The following is a 19,427-nucleotide window of genomic DNA, read 5'->3' as shown; positions in this document are numbered from 1 at the left end:
CAGAGCCTTATCAGGATTTATCATCGGATCTGGTCTTTGATCTAGCCACCTTAGATGTTACCAGGTTTCTCAGAAGGTGATCAATTCTGGGGGTGGGGGAACAACTGCAACATTCTAGACATTTTTCCTCCAACCAGTAGTCAGGAAAGGAGACGCATTGGGGAAATCTGCAGTTAGGAACCTCTCCAATTTATTGAAGAGGTAATGATGTCGGTTTGAGGACTTTATATGCGTCTGAGAGCTGGACAATGAATAAGGATGACAGAAGAATTGGTGCCTTTGAGTTTTGGTGCTGGAGAAGAGCACTAAACATCCCATGGACTACCAAGAGAACAAATAGATACGGGTTGGAGAGGATGCAGCTGGAGTGCTCTTTGGAGGCAAGAATGATAAGACCTTGCTTCACACACCTTGGGCATGTTGCTAGAAGGGGCTATTTCTTGGAGGGGGACATGTTACTTGAAAAGGTGGAGGGTCATTAAAGGAGAGGAAGACCCTTATCCAGGTGGATGGACACAGTGATTGTCGCAGTGGGCTCTTGGGTGTCAAGAAGTGTGAAGATGACACAGGATAGAACAGGTTCAGATCTTTTGTTCATAGGGTCGCCATACTCGCTCGATGGCACCTAACAACAACAACAACATAAGGCAAAGAATATGGGCTTCTAGTCCATGGAGTCAGAAAGCCAAGCACCTTCAGGCAGAAGGATTGCTGACAGTGAACTATCTCTAGGCACTTGCCAGGGGAACTCAGTTTACCCATCTGCAGAATTAGAGCCAAAGATTTTGACCTGAGCTTGTTAGTGTACTGGATTCTTTGTGGGTACTTAGCATCAGCAGAGTATTAAAAGAGCTGTAACACTTAGCGAGCAGGACACACAGGCCAAGGCCTTGAGGCTGTGGGGCCAGAGAGGAGGCTCTCTGCAAGCATGGCCAAGATGTCCTGACTGAAGAAATGTCCTGTGTCATAACCTGAATTATATCATGTTACTTCCCTTGTAAGCCCCCTTAACTTTCACAGTGTTCTGTGAGTTCTGAATAATCCCTGCAGAATTATCAAATACAGTAGAGAAGCAGAGAGAAGACACTTGTCAGAATTGAGAGAACAGTTGGAGAGTAGAGACAGGTCTGACTTCATGTAAATCAACCTTGAGCAGATGCTGATGGTCATTTTCTTCCTCTCCCCATAGACTATGGGTTATATGCTCAACATGTGGGAAAAGTCTGCATTCCGCCAGGAAATGGGTTCTTTCCTCTTTTCCTCTGAACATGTGCCATGGTTTTCCTTTTTCCACTTCTAGGTGATTTAGAGAAATAATTTGAACATGACTAGAAGAGGGAAAAAACTTAGTGTAAGTTTAGTAATAATAAATGGCAACTGGTTCACTGTTTAACCACAGAGGAGAGGAAGTAAGGAGGTGGGGACTGTGGAAAGTGGAATTCACATGCTCTTTCTAGAGGAAGCAGGTACTCTTCATTCCCAGTTGGTTGTGGCCATGTACAGCTAGGATCACTAAATTTTCCAAGAAAACCTAGAAATAAGACTTTTTGTATTATAGTGTTAGTTTAAAATTTGGCTTTTCTAGCCATTAATATTAACCCCCTCTGGTCTTCAGATACCTTAACTGCAGACACATGGTCTTGCAAATCATCAGCAGCTGTGGGACTAGGATAGGAAATAAGGTGCTTTCCACGCTGAGCAGCATGACTGGAGGGAGACTGGATGATGACCCTACTGAGAGTGAGACCCTGCTGTTAAGACCTTGGTGATGGTGGTAGAGAGACTGTGGCATTGCTGTAAAGAAACTGTGGCAAGGTGTAACCAAAGGAGCCCTGAGATAAAGGCCACAGTTAGAGGTTTTGCAGTTATTACCAGATGATAAAAGGAAAATCTGACTGCTGAACTGACACCGGACCCTGGGCTAATTAAGGGATTGTGCCTTGGCACTGCTGGGCTAAAACCTAGATTTGCATTGGGTGATATTCTTTGCCTCCTTTAATTAACTTCATCTTCAGTACCACAACTGAGTAAAGTTTATGAGTCAGCAACAAATATTGGACCCGAATGATTAGTAGAAAAAGGTGCAGGAGTATCGGGGGTGGGAGGGCATGTCTGATCAAGCAGATATGTATTTCTACTATGGATATTATTGAAGGGGATGGTTCCCCTTTTTGAAGCAGGGAGAAGCCAGACTTGGTCATCCCTGTGTTATATCTGTTCCTTTTGCATATGTCAAAATCTTTTAATTCTTAAATGGAAGCTTACATGCAAACCGAGAGTCACTATATAGCCAAGCAAAGGCTGTCACAACTAGTGTGTGGCTTCCAATGCCAAGTGAAGTCGAATTCGTGAGTAAAGAAATAATATTAGCTCTTGCACTACAAGGAGGATGAATGCTAGTCAGACGGGTTTAAGATATCCTTTGATTTCAGATGAACTCTCTTCAAGAGAATCCAGTATATTTCCTTTCCCTTATTTAATATTTTAAACCTCCTAAACTCAAGGCCTTAGATAAGGGCTCTACAAGAATTTGGGAATGGATGAGTGAATCATGCGTGAGGCTACCTGCCTACTAACCTTTGAGTATCAAGAAAAGGGTGACTTATCCCTCGTATCTTTATCTCTCTGTAGCCTACCTCCCTTTTCAGAGTTCTTGGATTTTGCTTATGCACAGCTTTGGTTTGTGGTAGCTGTGGATCTAGCATAATTCCAGTTGATTTTTAGAGTACTAGTGTTCATTGTGGTCTGAACAGCTTAGTCTCTGTGTCACAACTCCAGATTCCTGGAACACAGAATCTGATTGGTTCAGATTGGACCAGAGTGGTATACCCACACTTGAGTCAGCTGTGTTGTAGGAAAGGAGGCTCAGAGTATAGGACTTTCCCTGTCAGCCTGGTCGTGAGCATGTATGGAGAACCAGGTATGCCAACAGATGACATGAGGACAGAAAGCAGTGATGGGATCTCTGACTTAGTCCATCATTCTGCTCTGTCTTCCACCTTTGTTAGAGGCACAGAATACCTCATTTTTACTTCCGCATTTTTGATGTTTTAACTAAGATACATTTAGCTCCAGAATAGTTTTCATTGTCTTTCTTTCTCCTGTATAGAAAACTGAAGTCTGCTCTGTTCTCTAAAGTGCTGTTCACATACCCCAGGAACTAAATGGATATAGGTAGACGAGATCTTGTCACTCTCCAGTCATTTCCAGGAGGCCTCTGATTTACCCTGCAGAAAGGGTCAGTGTGGAAATGCCATGTGTCCTTCATAGGCTGCAATGCTACCAGAGAATCCAGAAGGAAAGCATACCTTGGTGTAAAAGAAAACATGCCAAAAATATAAAAATAGTTTATCATAGTAAATTGTACTTTCTTAAAAATGTTACAAAACAGGCTTTGTCAAGCAACAAATGGTGGTGAGGTTGTGGAGAAACTGGAACCTTATTCACTGTTGGTGGGAGTTTAAAATGGTACAACCACTATGGATATAGTTGGAAATAGAGATACCATTTGACCCAGCAATTCCACTACTGGGAATATATCCTAAAGAAACCAGAACTGCCACTCAAGCAGATATATGCACACCCATGTTTATCGCGGCTTTGTTCGCAATAGCAAGAGTTGGAAACAACCCAAGTACCCATCAACAAACAAATGGATAGAGAAGCTGTGGTATATTCACACAATGAAATACTGTGCAGCATTGAAAAACAAGGAACTCATGAAATATTATGCAAAATGGGTGACCCTGGAGGACATTATGCTGAGTGACATATCTCAGTCACAGAAGGACAAATAGTGCATAGTGCTACTGTTGTAAAACGGGACTGACATTGGGTTTGGGGGGAAACTAAGAAAAGAGGTCATAAATAATGTATACTGCATTGAAACAGATGAGAGAGAGAATTCTTTAAAAGTAATAGATGATTAGGTATTATTTTCATGACAAGATTCCAGAAAAAGAAATGCATAGTAAAGTGGACTGTGGACTCGGGTGGGGTGGGGGTGGAGATTGTATATCAATGAAAGAATTTTTTTTTCAAAGAGAAAAGTGAACTGGGTGGGAGGGGTGGGCAGGAAGGAAAATGTGCAACAGTGAATGAAAGGGGGAAAACTTAAATGGGGAGAATATGCTGTAAGAAAATAAATACATGGATTAAAATTTGTAAACATAAAAAAATAGGCTTTGAGCTATAGATTAAAAGGTAGTCGGAATGAAGCGGTTTCAGGTCACGGATCAGCAAACAAAAAGATGGGCTTGTTATATTGAAATGCAGCCACACTCTGTAGTTCCATGACTCTTAAATGTCCATGGTATGTCTCTAAAATAGACAGTGTGTGATTTGTACATTGTGCAGATGTTATAAGTAGGTGGTAGTATGTCCTGTCTAGTTGGAATCAAGTCAAAGCTGACCGTACAAGGGGTTTTTAAAAGCTATACATCACATGGAAAGAGATTGCCCATTTTTCTTCCAAGCAGCAGCTAGTGGATTCGAACCACCAGAGCTCCCTGCGTACAGATAGTCTCTAGATTACAAATGAATTCTGGTCTCAAATCTTTAAATTCAATTTCTATATAGATTGTACCATTTGTATCTCATGTTCCCTCATATATTTATCTTAGAATGCAGTAAATAATTTACCTTTCTGTGTATAAAAAACTTCAAACACTTCCAGATGCACAAAAGATCTTTAATGATGTCTTATGTTTAATGTAATGATATTTTGATACAAGTAGCAAAGAAGTGCCGGCTTGTTATTATGAATAGTTACTTTAAAGTTTTAATAAAATAGCCCCTACTGAAATTATACCACAGACACATACTTGTTTGTACACTGAAGGAGGGATATGTGATAAATGAAAGTGTTTACTTGTTCCCTGTGATGGTTCTAAAGAGGAGCCCTGCTGGCATAGTGAGTTATTTACTGGGCTGCTGGCCCCACAGCCAGCTGTTTGAACCCTTCAGCAGTTCTACAGGAGAAAGATGAGGCATTCTGTGCTTGTCAAGATTTACAGCCTCAAAAACTCAGTGGAGACCATGAATCACAATCAACTCTTGGGCAATGGGCTTGGTGTGGTTTGGTTTTTTCCTATAGAGTCTATACTGAGTAGTTGCAACAGAGACCATATGGACCACAAAACCAAAAATACATACTGCCTAGTCCCTTACAGAAGCTTGTTGATTCCTCCTTTAGTGCATTTGTCTAAGTACCTTCTTAGACCAAGAACAGTGGTTGTAATTACAACAAGTCTTGGAAAAAGAAAATTTATATTTTAACAGTTAGTTTTAGGAGAATGTAAAGGTTAATTCAAAATAGGAAATCGGTTATGCTGTTCTATCCAACCAGAGAAATTCAGTGGATTTGTTGATATTCTCATGGTTTTTCAGTTGATAGCAAGAATTCTTATGCTTGAGTTTCTGAGTGTCTGCATTGCAAATGGGTGTTTCCTGTTCAATAATTTGAGTAGATTTTTTAACCACTCAAGTTTGCCTCCTAAATGACCCTCCTTCTTGTGTATTTTATTACTTTTCTTTTTATAAAGGTACTAAAAGTTGACTATTTAAAAAAACAAACAGAAACTATGTCACAGCACAAAAAAGAACAATAACAATTGCCTGCAGGTTTTTCTCTGCAGTGAGTCCCTCATATGCACGTATCAGATTAACACTAGGATTATGAATGAGAAGAAAGAAAGGGCTGGAGACCTGTTTCTGAAAATCAACCAGTCTCTGTGGTCACAATGGAATGTTGTCTGATCTGCCACCAGTTACGGGGCTGGCGCAGAACCAGGCGGCACTGTGAGCTGTTCATGGGTGGGGTTGCCAGTAGTTGGGGGACAACTTGGTGACAACACCATTATGTATTATTAATCTTTTCACAAAATCAGAGATAATACCTACTGTTTTGTAAGAGATTTTAAAATCATTAATATGTATTGTACTTTTTCATGGTATTAAGTTACTTTTAATAGAATTGTAAAATTATTGCATCATATTTTCTTTTTTTTTTGCATCATATTTTCATGTTTTGTGATTTACTTACAGTCCTACTGTTAGCCATGTAGGTTGTTTCCTATTATTCACTATTTAAAAACACCATTCTCTCTTCTCTCATCATTTTCCTGGGATAGATTCCTGAGACTGTCAGTGCTGGCTCAAAAAGTATGAGCATTTTAAAAACTTTAATACATTGCCAAGTTGACCTCCAGATACTGTGGTAAGGTACCCTTCCACTAGAAGGGTATGCAGGCACTGAGATTTCACAGTGTGTTAGGTTATTGTATCTTTACTCAAAAGGTAAATTAGAATTTAGGTTTAAGTCTGATCCTAACCTCAGTTTGAAGGTGAACATTGATTGTGGTTTTTGTCCTCTCTCTGTAGACCCCTCCTCCAAAGCCACCTCGTCGACATGGAGGCTGGGCAGATGATTCCGTGAAGGTTTCAAAGTGAGTACAGCAGCGATGGAGGCAGGATCAGGGACTGTGGTTCTGTTATCTTTGTTGTTTTGTAGTCATTCTACTGAGATAGGAATCATCTCGCATCTCCCATACAGTTTGTTTATTTAAAGTATATGTTGTTATGTGTCGAGTCAGCTATGACACATAGCGACCCTATGCCCAATAGCTTTGAGCCCTGCTCTATCTTGAGCCAATCTCACTGTCTGTGACACAGCTACCCTCATTACACCAGTCACTGAGTCAATCCATCTCAACCAGGGTCTTCCTTTCCTGTGCTATCCCTCGAGTCCTCTAAGCATGATATCCTTCTCCAAAAACTGATCTCTCCTGGCTAAGTGCTCAAAGTATGTGACATGGAATCTTAAAATCCTTGCCTCCAAGGAGCAGCTTGATTTCACCCTCTCCAGGATAGACCTGTTAGTTCTCTTGACAGTCTGTGGTATGTTCAGTATTCTTCTCTAGCACCACAACTCAAAAGCATCTTCTTCTGTCATCCTAGTCATTGTCTAGCTCTCTGATGTATAGCAAATAATTGCAAAGACCATAGACTGGATTAGTTACATCTTAGTCTCTAGGCTGACATCCTTACTTTTCAGCACTCTGGCGAGGTCCCGACAGCAGATTTTCCTAATGTAATTAATCTTTTGATTTCCTGACTGTTTGTGCCAAGAGTGTTGATTGTGGAATCAAGCAAGCTGAAATTGTTAACAGTCTCAAAGTATAAGATTGGTGATTTTTTTGTATATTCACAGAATTCTGGAACTGTCACCGCAATCAATTTTAGAACATTTAATTATCCCAAAAAGAAACCCCATGGATATTAGCTGAAGAGAAAAAGCTGTCATCAGCTCTTTTCGGAACAGTAAAATGGTTCAGTGTTAAAAAAGGAAAGGCTTTGAAAAACAGTAAAATGGTCCATTTAAGAAAAGGCAGTATTATATCAACAGATGAGATGATTATTTCTGAGGCCTGCACCTTTTATTTTGCCAATTTTCTGCTTTAACATTAGACCTTAAGTGACTTTGGGATTGTTTTAAGCATGTCTAAGTACATGGCAGTGTTCTAAAGAGTGATTGATACTTCTGATGTATTGTTAGTGTGATTTTTGTTTTCTTGATGACTGAAGGGATTAGAGGATCTAACAAGTTAAAAGGTTATTAAAAAGATAAAAAGAAAGGAGAGATGAAAATGAATGTCCCAGTAGGTAAAGTACACAGAAGAAAAACAATGAGGTAAAAGCTGCACATAAAATTAACAAAACCTTCTCAAGAGCATCTCATGAAGATAAGGCAGAGTTTTAGAATGAAATGTACATAGACCTGGATCTAGAATATGAAAACAGGAAATTATGTTCATTTCTCAAATGGAAAAAAAAAATGAAAAAAAATTAAAATCTCAAATTGGGCAAAAAAAGTTGAATGATGCAAATGACATCAAAAGATTGAAGGAATACATAGAGTTACTGGTCCAAAAGGAATTAGTCCTTGTTCAACCATTTCAAGTGGTAGAATATGATCAGGAGCCAGTGACATCAAAAGAGGTAGTTCACAGCTGCACTGAAAGCATTGGTGACAATCGGGCTCCTGGAATTGATGGACTGCTAATTGAAATGCTTTGACAGATGAGTACAGTATTATTCCTTTTTTTGTCTAAGTGCAGTGTACTTTATTGATGGTACATGACAAGATGGGCTTTCCAAGCCCCTCCCCTTTCTCAGGGGACTGGATGGAAACTGTGTCAAGGATGTGAGATTCTCAGTGTGTGGGAGGATCGAGTTGGGACAAGGACTCCCCAGCAGCTGAGGGTCTCTCTCTCTCCTAGTGCTGTTGCTGGGGCTGGTGGTCCAAGGGGCTCTTATTCTTTGGAGGCCATGTGAACCATCAGGTTGACCACCAGTGGCTGTGGCCAAATTCATTGTCATACCAGAAAATGAGTTTGACAAAATGATTGTTCAGGGCAGTGCCAGCCCCAGCATCAAAAGTGGAAGAGTGGGTGTTACTGTTAAAGTAACCTGGTCTTCAGTGTATCTCAGGATGCCCTTGAGGGGCCCTTCTGATGCCTGCTTTACAACTTTCTTGCTGTCATCATATTTGACAGCTTTCTTCAGACGGCAGGTCAGGTCTACAACTGACACATTGGGGATGGGGACAAAGAAAGCCATGCTGGCCATTTTCCCATTCAGTTTAGGGGTGACGTTGCCCACAGCCTTGGCAGTGTCAGTAGATGCAGGGATGATGTTCTAGGCAGTTCCATGGCCATCACCCCACAGCTCTTCAGAGGGTCCATCCACAATCTTCTGGGTGGCAGTGGTGGCGTGGACTGTGGTCATGAGTCCCTCTACAATGCCATGCCATGGATGACTTTGGTCAGGGTAGCCAAGCAGTTGGTGGTGCAGGAGGCATTGCTGACAATTTTGAGAGAGTTGTCATACTTTTCATGGTTCACACCCATCACAAACATGGCAGCATCAGCTGAAGGAGCAGAGATGATTACCCGTTTGGCACCACCCTTGAAGTGAGCCCCAGCCTTCTCCAAGGTTGTGAAGACACCAGTGAACTCCACAACATACTCAGCACCAGCATCATCTCACTTTATGTTGGCGGAATCTTGCTCCTGGAAGATAGTGATGGCTTTCCCATTGATGACCAGCTTCCTATTCTCAGCCTTGAGTGTGCCGTTGAACTTGCCATGGGTGGAATCATATTGGAACATATAGACCATGTAGTTGAGGTCAATGAAGGGATCATTGAAGGCAAGAACATTCACTTTGTTAGTTAAAAGCAGCCCTTGTGACCAGGCTTTCAATGAGGCCAAACCCGTTTACTCCGACATTCACCATTGTGTATCAGGGATGTGGCTGAGGCTGCACAAGAAGAGAGGGCAGTCTGGATCGACAAGGAGCAGAGAGCCGAGTACAGTATTTGAAGTGCTTACACATCTGTGTCAAGAACTTTGGAAGATAACCACATAGTCAGCTGGCTTCCAGACACCCAGATACATACATGTCTGGTCCAAAGAAAGACAGATCAAATGCATTGAACAGTATCATAAATATCACATGCTAACAAAATTTTGCTAAATATAATTATAAAACAGCTGCACAGTACATTAATAGGGAATTATAAGCATTACATATCAGACTCAGAAGAGGGTGTGGAATGAAAGATATTATTCTAAGATCAGGAGGATCATGACGAAAAGCAGAGATGACCAGAAAAAAATGTTTACCTTTGTAAAATCATTCAGCTGTGTGAATTATAACAAATTAGAGATAACATTAAGAAAATGGGGATTTCAGACCACTTAATTTCATTAAAGGAGAACTTTTGTATAAACCAAGAGGCAGTTATTCTAATAAACAAGGGAATATTGTGTGGCTCGAAGTTGGGAAAGATGTACAACAGAGTGTATCTTTTCACCTTATTCATTCTGTATGTTGAGCAAATGATCTGAGAAACAGGACTATATGAAGAAGACCATGGCATTGTGGAATTAGAGGGAGACTCATCAACATCCTATGATAGTCAGATAACATCACCTAGTTTAAGAAAGACAACTTGAAGCACCAACTGAAGAATGTAAAAGACTACAGCCTTCAGTATAGATTACACTGGGATGTAAAGAAAATGAAAATCCTCACAACTGGACCAGTAAACATCATGACAAATGGTGAAAAAATGGAAGTTATCATGAATATCTTTCTCCATGGACAAAAATCATTGCCCAGGAAATTAGCAGTCAGGAAGTCAAAGGAATTCCTGCATTGAGTAATGTTGTGTAAAAGAGCTCTGTAACATTTTAAAAAGTAAAGGTGTTAGTTGAATTATTAAGGTGCTCCTGATCCACATCACTTGATTTGATGTGAAAGCTGGACAATGAGAAAGGAAGAATTAAAAAGAAGAATTGACGCATTCGTATTATGGAGTTGACGAAGAACATGGAACATGCCGTGGCCTCCAAGAATAACTAAAATGTCTTTGGAGGAAGTACAGCCCAAATCTCAGTAGGTGGGAGAGTGGTGAGGCTTTATGTAGCTTACTTTGGACACACCCATCAGGAACGTCCAGCTGCTAGAAGAGGACATCATGTTTGGTAGAGTAGAGATTCTGTGAACAAGAGAAATCCTCAGTAAGGTGGAGTAACAAGCATACTGGGGATTGTGTGGATGGTGCACGACTGATGATAGTGCTTTATTCTATTTATTGTTAAGGCTGCTAGTTGGAGCTAACTTTGGCAACTTAACAGAAACGATGACAAGTCCACGGTGATTTTCTTTAGGGCAGTTGACACCAGTGGTTTATTAGTTTGATTTTAATTTTCCTTGAGGACTATTGTAGCTAATTATGAGGCTAGGCAGACTTTAGCAAGTGCACAGAGCACTTTAAAAGACAGTGAATGAACCAAAACGCAGCAGTTATGGCAGACTTGGCTGTAACATCATTCTGCATGTATAGTATATGAGATTATTGTTATCTTTCTTGTAAAGTTACACTACTTGAGTTTAAGGTTTTGCTAGTACACTTTAAAAAGATTGTCTAAAACTTTTATTAGGACTGTTTTGAGGACAAAGAGTCACCTTTAGTTTGTTTATTGAGTAAGTAACATGTATCTGGAGATACTTTGTTTCTCCCATTTTCTTTTATTTATTTTTTTCATTGTTGCACATTTTCTTCCCCCACCCCCAGCAATGAACCCCTTGTTCCAAATTGTTGTCATACATTGTTTCTCCTCTTTTCTTGTCTCAAAAATCTTACTACTTCCATCAGTTCTTACTGGAGCCTTGACTCCTGTTCTTTCATTGCCATTGAGTTAGAACAGCCTCATAACTGAGGCTCCAGCAGCTTGTCAGAGGCCATAAATTACATGAGAGAAGACTTCTCATCTTTCTCCTGCAGAACAACTAGAAGTTCCAAACTGCTTGCCTTTGGGTTGGCAGCCTCTTACTCACCAGGCCACCACAGTGCCCTCTATAGCCTATTAAAATGGTCTGAGAACATTGTTGTATTTGAAAGTGAAACACTGAGCATGATCTTTTGGATTTCTGATTAAATTGTTCTTAGCAGCTGGTGGTAGAAACATACAGTTTACTCAGCGTTCTCCATGGATAAGCTTTGTGAGCCTGACCTCATTTTCAAGAAAGGCTTTTATGATAACAGTTACAGTGTGACGTCGAGTTTTTTGAATGGTAATAGGAATCTGGGTCTCATGTATACCTATATAATACTTCAAATAGATCAGCATTTTTTACAGTTATAATTTAGAAGGCATTAAAATAAAACAAAAATCATTACTTGCCTGACACCTGTCTGAAAGATTGGAAGTTCAAACTCACCCATAGACACCTTGAAGACAGGCTTGGGAATCCTCTTTTTAAGGCCTGGGAGACACTGTGGAGCAGTTATGTTCTGTTGATGTGAATTCACCATGAGTTGGAATCAAATAGGTTTGATGGCAACTGACAACAATAAACAATAAAATGTGATGATGAAAAGAATGCCTGAAAGTAAAAAGTCACATGGGATGTTTGTTAAATGGTCATTGTACTGCAGGAAACCAAATGGACAAAAACCAAGCAGACAGACAGATGTAATTACTCAGTGAAAAAATGTCCAAGCAGTCAGCTAGAAAGTATTGAAGAACTGCTCAAAGCAGAGGAGATTATAAGAATTTGATAGTTTATTTTCTATATATGCAACTTTGGGGAAACATTTTGATTTTTTCCTAATTTTTAAGAATTTTCTGTTCTCATATGTCTACCTTCCTGATAGGCCAGAACTGCACTTCCTTAATAGTTTCTTGTTTATTTTTTGTTTGCTTTACATATGAAAGGTCACACATATTTATTAGCAGATTTCTTAATTTGGAAATATCAAAACAAAGGAAAAACCCCAGATTCCTCCCGCCCCCCCCCCCCATGATATGTTCAGATGACCATGTTATGGTGGAATTGTAAACTTGAAATGCTAAAATGCTCTTGAACATGGTATGGCCAGGTGCTTGTAAACCTAGGGAAATCTGCATGCTGTTGTACGTGTGACTCCTTAGAGACAGGTTGGTTCCTCTCCTGTGTCTCCTTTTGGAGTTGTAGTTGATTTTATCACTTGTTTTCATTTGAATCCAGTGGAGAATGGAATGATTTACCTTCTGCTTCTTGGCTAAGATTCTTTTGATCCTGAAAGTCTTTGAGAAGACATAGTGAAGATGGAAGGGATTTGCATTCAGTATGGTGGCAAAGGAAGGAAGCAAACTCTCATTGGTTTGTTGGTTTTTTTTTTTAACACATTGCCACAGATGATGGTAATACATTGGGGGGAAAAATGTGTTTCTAAGCACGGTCGTCAATTTAAAAGTGTGCGGCAACGTGTTAATAGAGTACCTGCTGGTGAGAAAGGAAAGGGATGTTTTTTATATTGCTGGCTGAAAGACACCCTCTAAGCTGATTGATATATCTAAATTTATTAATGTTTCAGTATTTCCAGTTCAAGTAAAAAAAACCCCAGGATATCCACTAATAATTTGAACACTGGGACATGGAATATATGAAGTATGAATGAGTGAATGATAGGAAAATGGAAGTTGTAAAAAAACGAAATGGAACATGTAGGAATTGATAACCTAGGCATTACTGAGCCAGAATGGACTGGTACTGGCCAGTTGATATTCAGCAGAGCAAGGAAACACTGTGTGGTTCAAAATCAGGGAGACAGGGTGTCAGGAATGCATCCTTTCTTCATACCTTTTCAGTCTATGTGCTGAACAGATCATTCAGGAGACTGGGCTTTGTGACGAGGAATGTGGCATCAGGATTGGAGGAAAATTAATCAACAGCCTGTGTTACATGCTTGGCACAACCTTGCTTGCAGAAACTGAGGAGGACCTGAAGAATTTGCTGTAAAAGGTCAAGGACTATAGTCTTCCATATGGATTGAAGCTCTACATCAAGGAAAACAAATTGTCATCACTGGGCCAACTGGCAGCACCATGATAGATGGAGAAGATTGAGATTGTTAACAGTTTCAGCATTCTCGATTCCACATCCACACCCTTGGCCCCAGCAGTCAGAAAATAAAAAGATGAATTGTGTTAGGAAAATCTGCTTTCAGGGACCTCTCTAGAGTGCTGAAGAGCAACAGTGTCAGGCTAGAGACTAAGGTGTGCCTGATTCAGGCCACAGTCTTTGCAGTTACTTGCTATGCATCAGAGAGCTGGACAGTGGATTAAGGATGTCAGAAGAATTGATGCCTTTGAGTTGTTGTGCTGGAGAAGAGTCTTGAACATACTATGAACTGCTAAGAAAACAAACATCTTGGAGAGGATGAAACCTGGCTGCTCCTCGGAGGCAAGGATTTTGAAGCTCTGTCTCACATACTTTAGACATGTTGCAGGGGGGGGACCAGTCCTTGGAGAGGGACATCATGCTTCAAAGTGTGGTGGAACAGTGCAGGAGAGGAAGACCTTAGATGAGATGGATTGATACAGTAACTTGAGAAATAGAAGTAGGTGTGTCTGAGTCATTGTGAATGACTCAGGATATAGGGCAAGGTTAAGAGCTGTTATTACCTAGGGTCACTATGAGTTGCAGGCAACTTGATGGCACATAGTAACAACAATAACGTACTGGGAATGATAACATGAAGAATGGCATTGCATTCATTATGAAAAGGAGTGTTGGAAAATATAACATGAAGTACATACAGCACTGTCAGTGATAAGTTACTATCCATATGCCTAAGAGGAAAACCAGTTAACATGACTACTATTCAAATACATTCCCCACCAAAAGATGATGAAACAAGAATTTGACACAGTATTGCAGTCTGGAATTGATCATACCTGCAAGAAAGATGCACTGATAATTACTAGTGGCTGGAATGTGCAAGTTGGAAGCATGGAAGAAGGCCTAGTAGCTAGAAAAGTTGACCTTGGAGATGAAAATGATGCTGGAGATTCCTGGATAGAATTCTGCAAGCCCAATGACTTGAGTTCATCACAAATAACTTTTTCCAGCAACAAAAAGGACAACTCTGCACATGGACCTCACCAGACAAACTGCACCAGGATGAACTGACTACTTGTACTTTTTTTTTTACTTTTTCTTTTATCCTGGTTTACTTACACATTCCACATACATTGTTTTTCACACTAGATCTTTCCCGTTTCTTTAACTCACGCCTCCCTCCACCCATCAAATTGTGCGATCCTATTATTACCTCCAACCCATCCTCACCCCTGTGCTCCCACCCTCTCCCCCTTAGATCCTAATATACATTTTACTAATTATTTGTTTCTACAATAATGGTCTTATACAATATTTGTCCTTATGGGACACTTAGCATAATGCTCCCCAGTCCCTCCCAGATTAGGTAGTGAATTACAAAATCATTGCTCCTGCATGCTGCATAGTATGTACCATAATTTCTCAACCCATTCAGTTGTGGTTGGACATTTGGGCTGCATCCATTTGTGCCTCAATTCTCGGGGTATTTTCCAAGCCGTGGAATAACTGGGTCAGTGTTCAGCTGTTTGAGGAAATGCCAAACTGCCTTCCAGAGTGGTTGTGCCATTTTACAATCCTACCAACAATGTATAAAAGTGACCCGGCTATTCCACTACTTGGAATATACCCTGAGGATATGAGAACTGAGGCACAAACTGAGAGTAGGGCTGACATGGTATCTCATTGTGGTTTTGATTTGCATCTCTCTTATTGCCAGTGATTTTGAGCATTTCTTCTTGTGTCTCTTGGCCATTCAGTCTTTCTCTGTGAAAATTCTTTCCATGTCTTTTGCTCATTTTGTAATTGTATGATCAGTCTTTTTCTTATCGAGACCTTGTAGGATTCTGTAGACTTTTGATATGAGATCCTTGCTGAACAGTTATTGCTAAATGTTTTTTTCCCCAAGAAGTAGATTTTCTTTTCACTCTTTTGGAACAAGTTTTTGATGTACACAGAGATTTAATCTTGAGAAGGTCCCATTCATCAGTTTTATTCTCTCCGACTGTGCATTTCTGGCTGTACTTGGAAGTATCTTTGTACCCTAGACTAGGCCTTCTGAGCTTGATCCTAGTTTGTCTCTGATGAACTTTATGGTTTTGGACATTACTCCCAGGTCTCTGATCCACCTTGAGTTGATTTTTGTGTATGGTGTGAGAGGAGGATCCGTTTCAGTTTTCTGCAGGTAGCAGTCCAGCTTTGCCAGCACCATTTGTTGAAGAGGTTGTCATGTCCCCATTTGATAGGTTTCATTTCCTTGTCTAATATCAGTTGGGTCCATTTCTGGGTTCTCAATTCTGTTCCATTGGTCTGTATGCCTGTCATTGTACCAGTATCATGCTGTTTTGGTTATTACCGCTGTGTAGTAAATAGGTTTTGAGGTCAGGGAGTGCTAAGCCTCCCAATTAATTTTTGTTTTTTCGAAGTGCGTTGCTTGTTTGAGGTTTCTTCCCTGTCCAAATAAACTTGACAATTTCCCCTTTGATCTCCTTGAAGAATGAATTTGGTATCTATTGGGATTACATTGAACACGTAGAGTACTTTTGATAAGATTGTCATTTTCACAATTTTGAGTTTTCCTATTCATGAACAGGACACTTTTTTCCCCATTTGTGTAGGTCTTTTATTGTGTTTTGCAGAAATATTCTGTAGTTTTCTTTGTACAGGTCCTTTGCGTTTCTAATTCAAGTCACTCCCAAGTATCTTGATTTGTAGTTGACTAATGTAAATGATACTGCTTTTTTGGTTTACTTCTCTTGAGTTCTATTTGTTACTGTAGAGAAATCCCACTGAATTTTGGATATTGATCTAATATCCTGTTACTCTACTAAATTGGTCTACTAGCTCTAACAGGTTTTTTTTTTTGTTGTTGTTGTTGAGTCCTTGGGGTTTTCTGTGTGCACTATCATATTGACATATTGTGATAGCTGAACTTTTAACCTTTTTATTTTCTTCTCTTGTCATATTGCCCTGGCAAGTACTTCCAATACAATATTGAATAGAAGTGGTGACTGTGGACATCCTTGTCTGGTACCTGATCGCAAGGAAATCTTTCCGTTTTCTCCATTGAGAATAATATTGGCTCTCGATGTTGCATATATTCTTTTCAGTATGTTGAAGAAATTTCCTTCTATTTTCGTTTTCCACTTTTGTGGAAAGACACGATAGACATGTCTACTGACATCAGTGAAGACAAAGCCAGGGCTTAGCTGTATTGCTTGTGTACAAGTTCAAGGTGAATCTCAAGAAAATCAGCACAATCCCTTGTGGGCCAAAGCATAGTCTTGAATACATCTCACCTGAATGTAAGGGCCATCACAAGAGTAGATTTGATGTACTGAGTACTTGAGATTGGGGGAAGACATCATGTACCAGGAAGTGAAAGACTGTTAAAAAGATAAAAAGGAAGTGCACACAAAGAACTTATGTGGGGCAATAGAAGTTTTAAAATAGAAAATTCTTTGGGTTTTTAGTGCTTTGCAGGTCCAGGTGGGGAGGAGGAGCTGACGCAAGGCTGAAGGCACACAGAGCGCTTTCTGTTAAGGATATTAGAAAAGCATAACGGGTGAATAATATGACTAACATAATTAATGTCCTTTTACTCTACATGTGAAGACAGGTGAAAGACCATCTAGGAAATCTGAGAAGTATATTGAGCTGTTCTTTTGTGTGCTGTGCCTGAAAAAGAGAGTTGTATTAACCTGTCCAAAATGACAGTTTCATTTTATTATAAAAAAGCTTTCATCCAAAACTGCTGAAGTAAGATACCGTTATAGAAGAATCCCACCAGGAACTGTGGTTCAGAGTTTGAGTCTCTGTTTTTTAAATTTATAGACCTGATTTTTGTCTTTTGCTCACCAAACTGAAGGAAGATTATCACAGATCAGTAACATTTCTCAGTGTGACACACATCTTTCATAGTGATTGGAGTAGGAGAATACTTTTCTTCAGAGTACTTTAAAAAACCAAAATGAATCATTCAAAAGTTTTGGGGTGAGCAGGGGAGAGCCAGGGGCATCAAATGGAACAGAGGTCCCAGATTAGAGAGACCTGCTAGCTCAGTTAACGCCCAGATGGTGGGGTGGTGTTTTGGTTTTTTTTTTTTGTCTTTTAACATTGACTTAATAATAACATTTAAAAATTAGGAGATGCAAGAAAAATAGTCAGATTATCATCTTTTGAAATTGACCAGTGTTGAGTTTGTACTTTTATCTAGATCAGCTAGTCATAAGCAGTGTTGTTGCTGTTATGTGCCGTCAGATAGCCTTTGACTCATAGCGACCCTGTGCACAAAAGCTCAGAACCCTGCCCTATCCTGAACCAGTCTCACCGACTCTAACACATCTACCTTCATTATCCCAGTTACTGTATATCCGTCTAATCCTGGATCTTCCTATCCTGTACCGTCCTCTACCCTTCCAGCGTGATGTCCTCTTCCAAGGACCAGTCCCTTCCTCCAGTCAGTGTCTTAAGCATTTCTGTCTTTAAATGAAGAATTGTTGTTGTTGTTGTTGATTGCTGTTGAGTCAAGCATGACTTCTAGTGACCCTAGGAACAAAAGGCCTGAATCCTTTCTGTAACTATCATTGTTTCTCAAAGTTCATAGAGTTTCCAGAGGCATGTTGTTTAGGAAGTGGATGCCACTCCTACTTCCAAACCTGTCTTCAAATGGGAGCGCCACTAAACACTGTCCTCCATGGATAACAGTTATGGCATTGACACCCCAGTGGCACAAGGTTCAGCATCACAGCAAATACCAGGTTACCTCAGTATAGCAAATTGATAGAAGAAGGCTGTACCACTTAGAAGAATGTTCCTCCAAAATAAAATAACAACCAACTTTTAAATGAAGAACACATTCTTGTATTCACTACAGTCTGGGTCAGGCTTAGTTTTTCCCTCTAGTTAATTGTTCTCTGTTCATGCATTTGAGTTTATTGCCCATAGTCGAGGAAGATGTGTAATGAATCTAGCCAGGGAAGGACTTAGCTATCTCTTTTTACAATAATAGGGAGCTCTGCTAGCCTAGTGGCAGGAATCTGTGCTGTACTCCAGAAGGCACTTGGTCTGGGCCCACCAGCTGCTCCATGGAAGAAAGATGGGCTGTCTCCTCCCATGTGATTGACTTCCTCTGAAAACCTGCTGGAGGGTCAGCTCTGGGTCATTTCCGACTTGACAGTGCACAGCAACAACAATGGCTAGCAGATCTAGTCATTTTGGGGGTTGGGGTAGCTCCCTTTGGGATTCTCTTGTACAGGGCTTGGGTCTTCCTTCACATAAGGTGGTAACAGAAGCGGCTAACATTTACCGAGTATTTATAAATACCTAAGTGGAACCAACTGCTAACTTAGCTTAAAGGTTTGAGTTCACCCAGACATGCCTCAAAAGAAAAGGTTGGTTTTGGTGGGTGCGATTGAGTCGAGTCCAGCTCATAGTGACTGTTTGAACAATGGATTTGAATTCTCAGCCTGCCTCAGTCTGGTACCTTCACCTTTGCTGATATGCAGAGCCCATTGCTGCTGTCACTGTTCGAGCCATTTTGTTGAAGGTCTCCCTCTCTTCTGCTCACCCTCCACTTTAAGGTCTCCCCACATGATATCTTTCTCCAAGCACTGGCCCCTCCTAAAAACATGCCCAAAGTGTGTGGGAGGAACTTTTGCCATCCTTGCTGCTAAGGAACGTTCTGGTTTTCCTTCTCCAAGACAGACCTGTTTGTTCTCTTGGCAATCCAAGAGATATTCAGTACTCTTCTCTAGCACTCCAGCTCAAAAACATTGATTATTCTTCTGTTATCCTTAGTCATTGTTCAACTTCCAGTTGCATAGCAAGTAATTGAGAAGACTATGGCTTGGACAAGGCGCACCTTAGTTTTTAAATTGATACCATTGCTCTTTAACATTTTTTAAGAGATCCTTGACAGCAGATTTTTCCCAGTGTGACATGTCTTGATTTTTTAAAAGATTTTTTAAAATTTT

The 19,427-nt window shown here is 40.2% G+C and overlaps 1 protein-coding gene across 1 annotated transcript in view; it reads left to right on the top strand.

Moving 5' to 3' along the window:
* Positions 1-19,427, top strand: part of IFT43 (intraflagellar transport 43 homolog (Chlamydomonas)) — a 170,441-nt gene that overhangs the window by 50,457 nt on the left and 100,557 nt on the right. Inside the window, exon 3 of the mRNA XM_006884776.1 lies at positions 6,382-6,446. Within this exon, the coding sequence (XP_006884838.1) occupies positions 6,382-6,446 (65 nt within the window). The remainder of the gene's footprint in view (positions 1-6,381; positions 6,447-19,427) is intronic.

Source organism: Elephantulus edwardii, unplaced genomic scaffold (assembly GCF_000299155.1).
Source record: "Elephantulus edwardii isolate Elephantulus edwardi_28Jun2011 unplaced genomic scaffold, EleEdw1.0 scaffold00037, whole genome shotgun sequence".
Taxonomy (NCBI): Eukaryota; Metazoa; Chordata; class Mammalia; order Macroscelidea; family Macroscelididae; genus Elephantulus; species Elephantulus edwardii.
The sequence above is the reverse complement of the archived record's forward strand: the minus strand, read 5'-3'. Positions and strand labels throughout refer to the sequence as shown.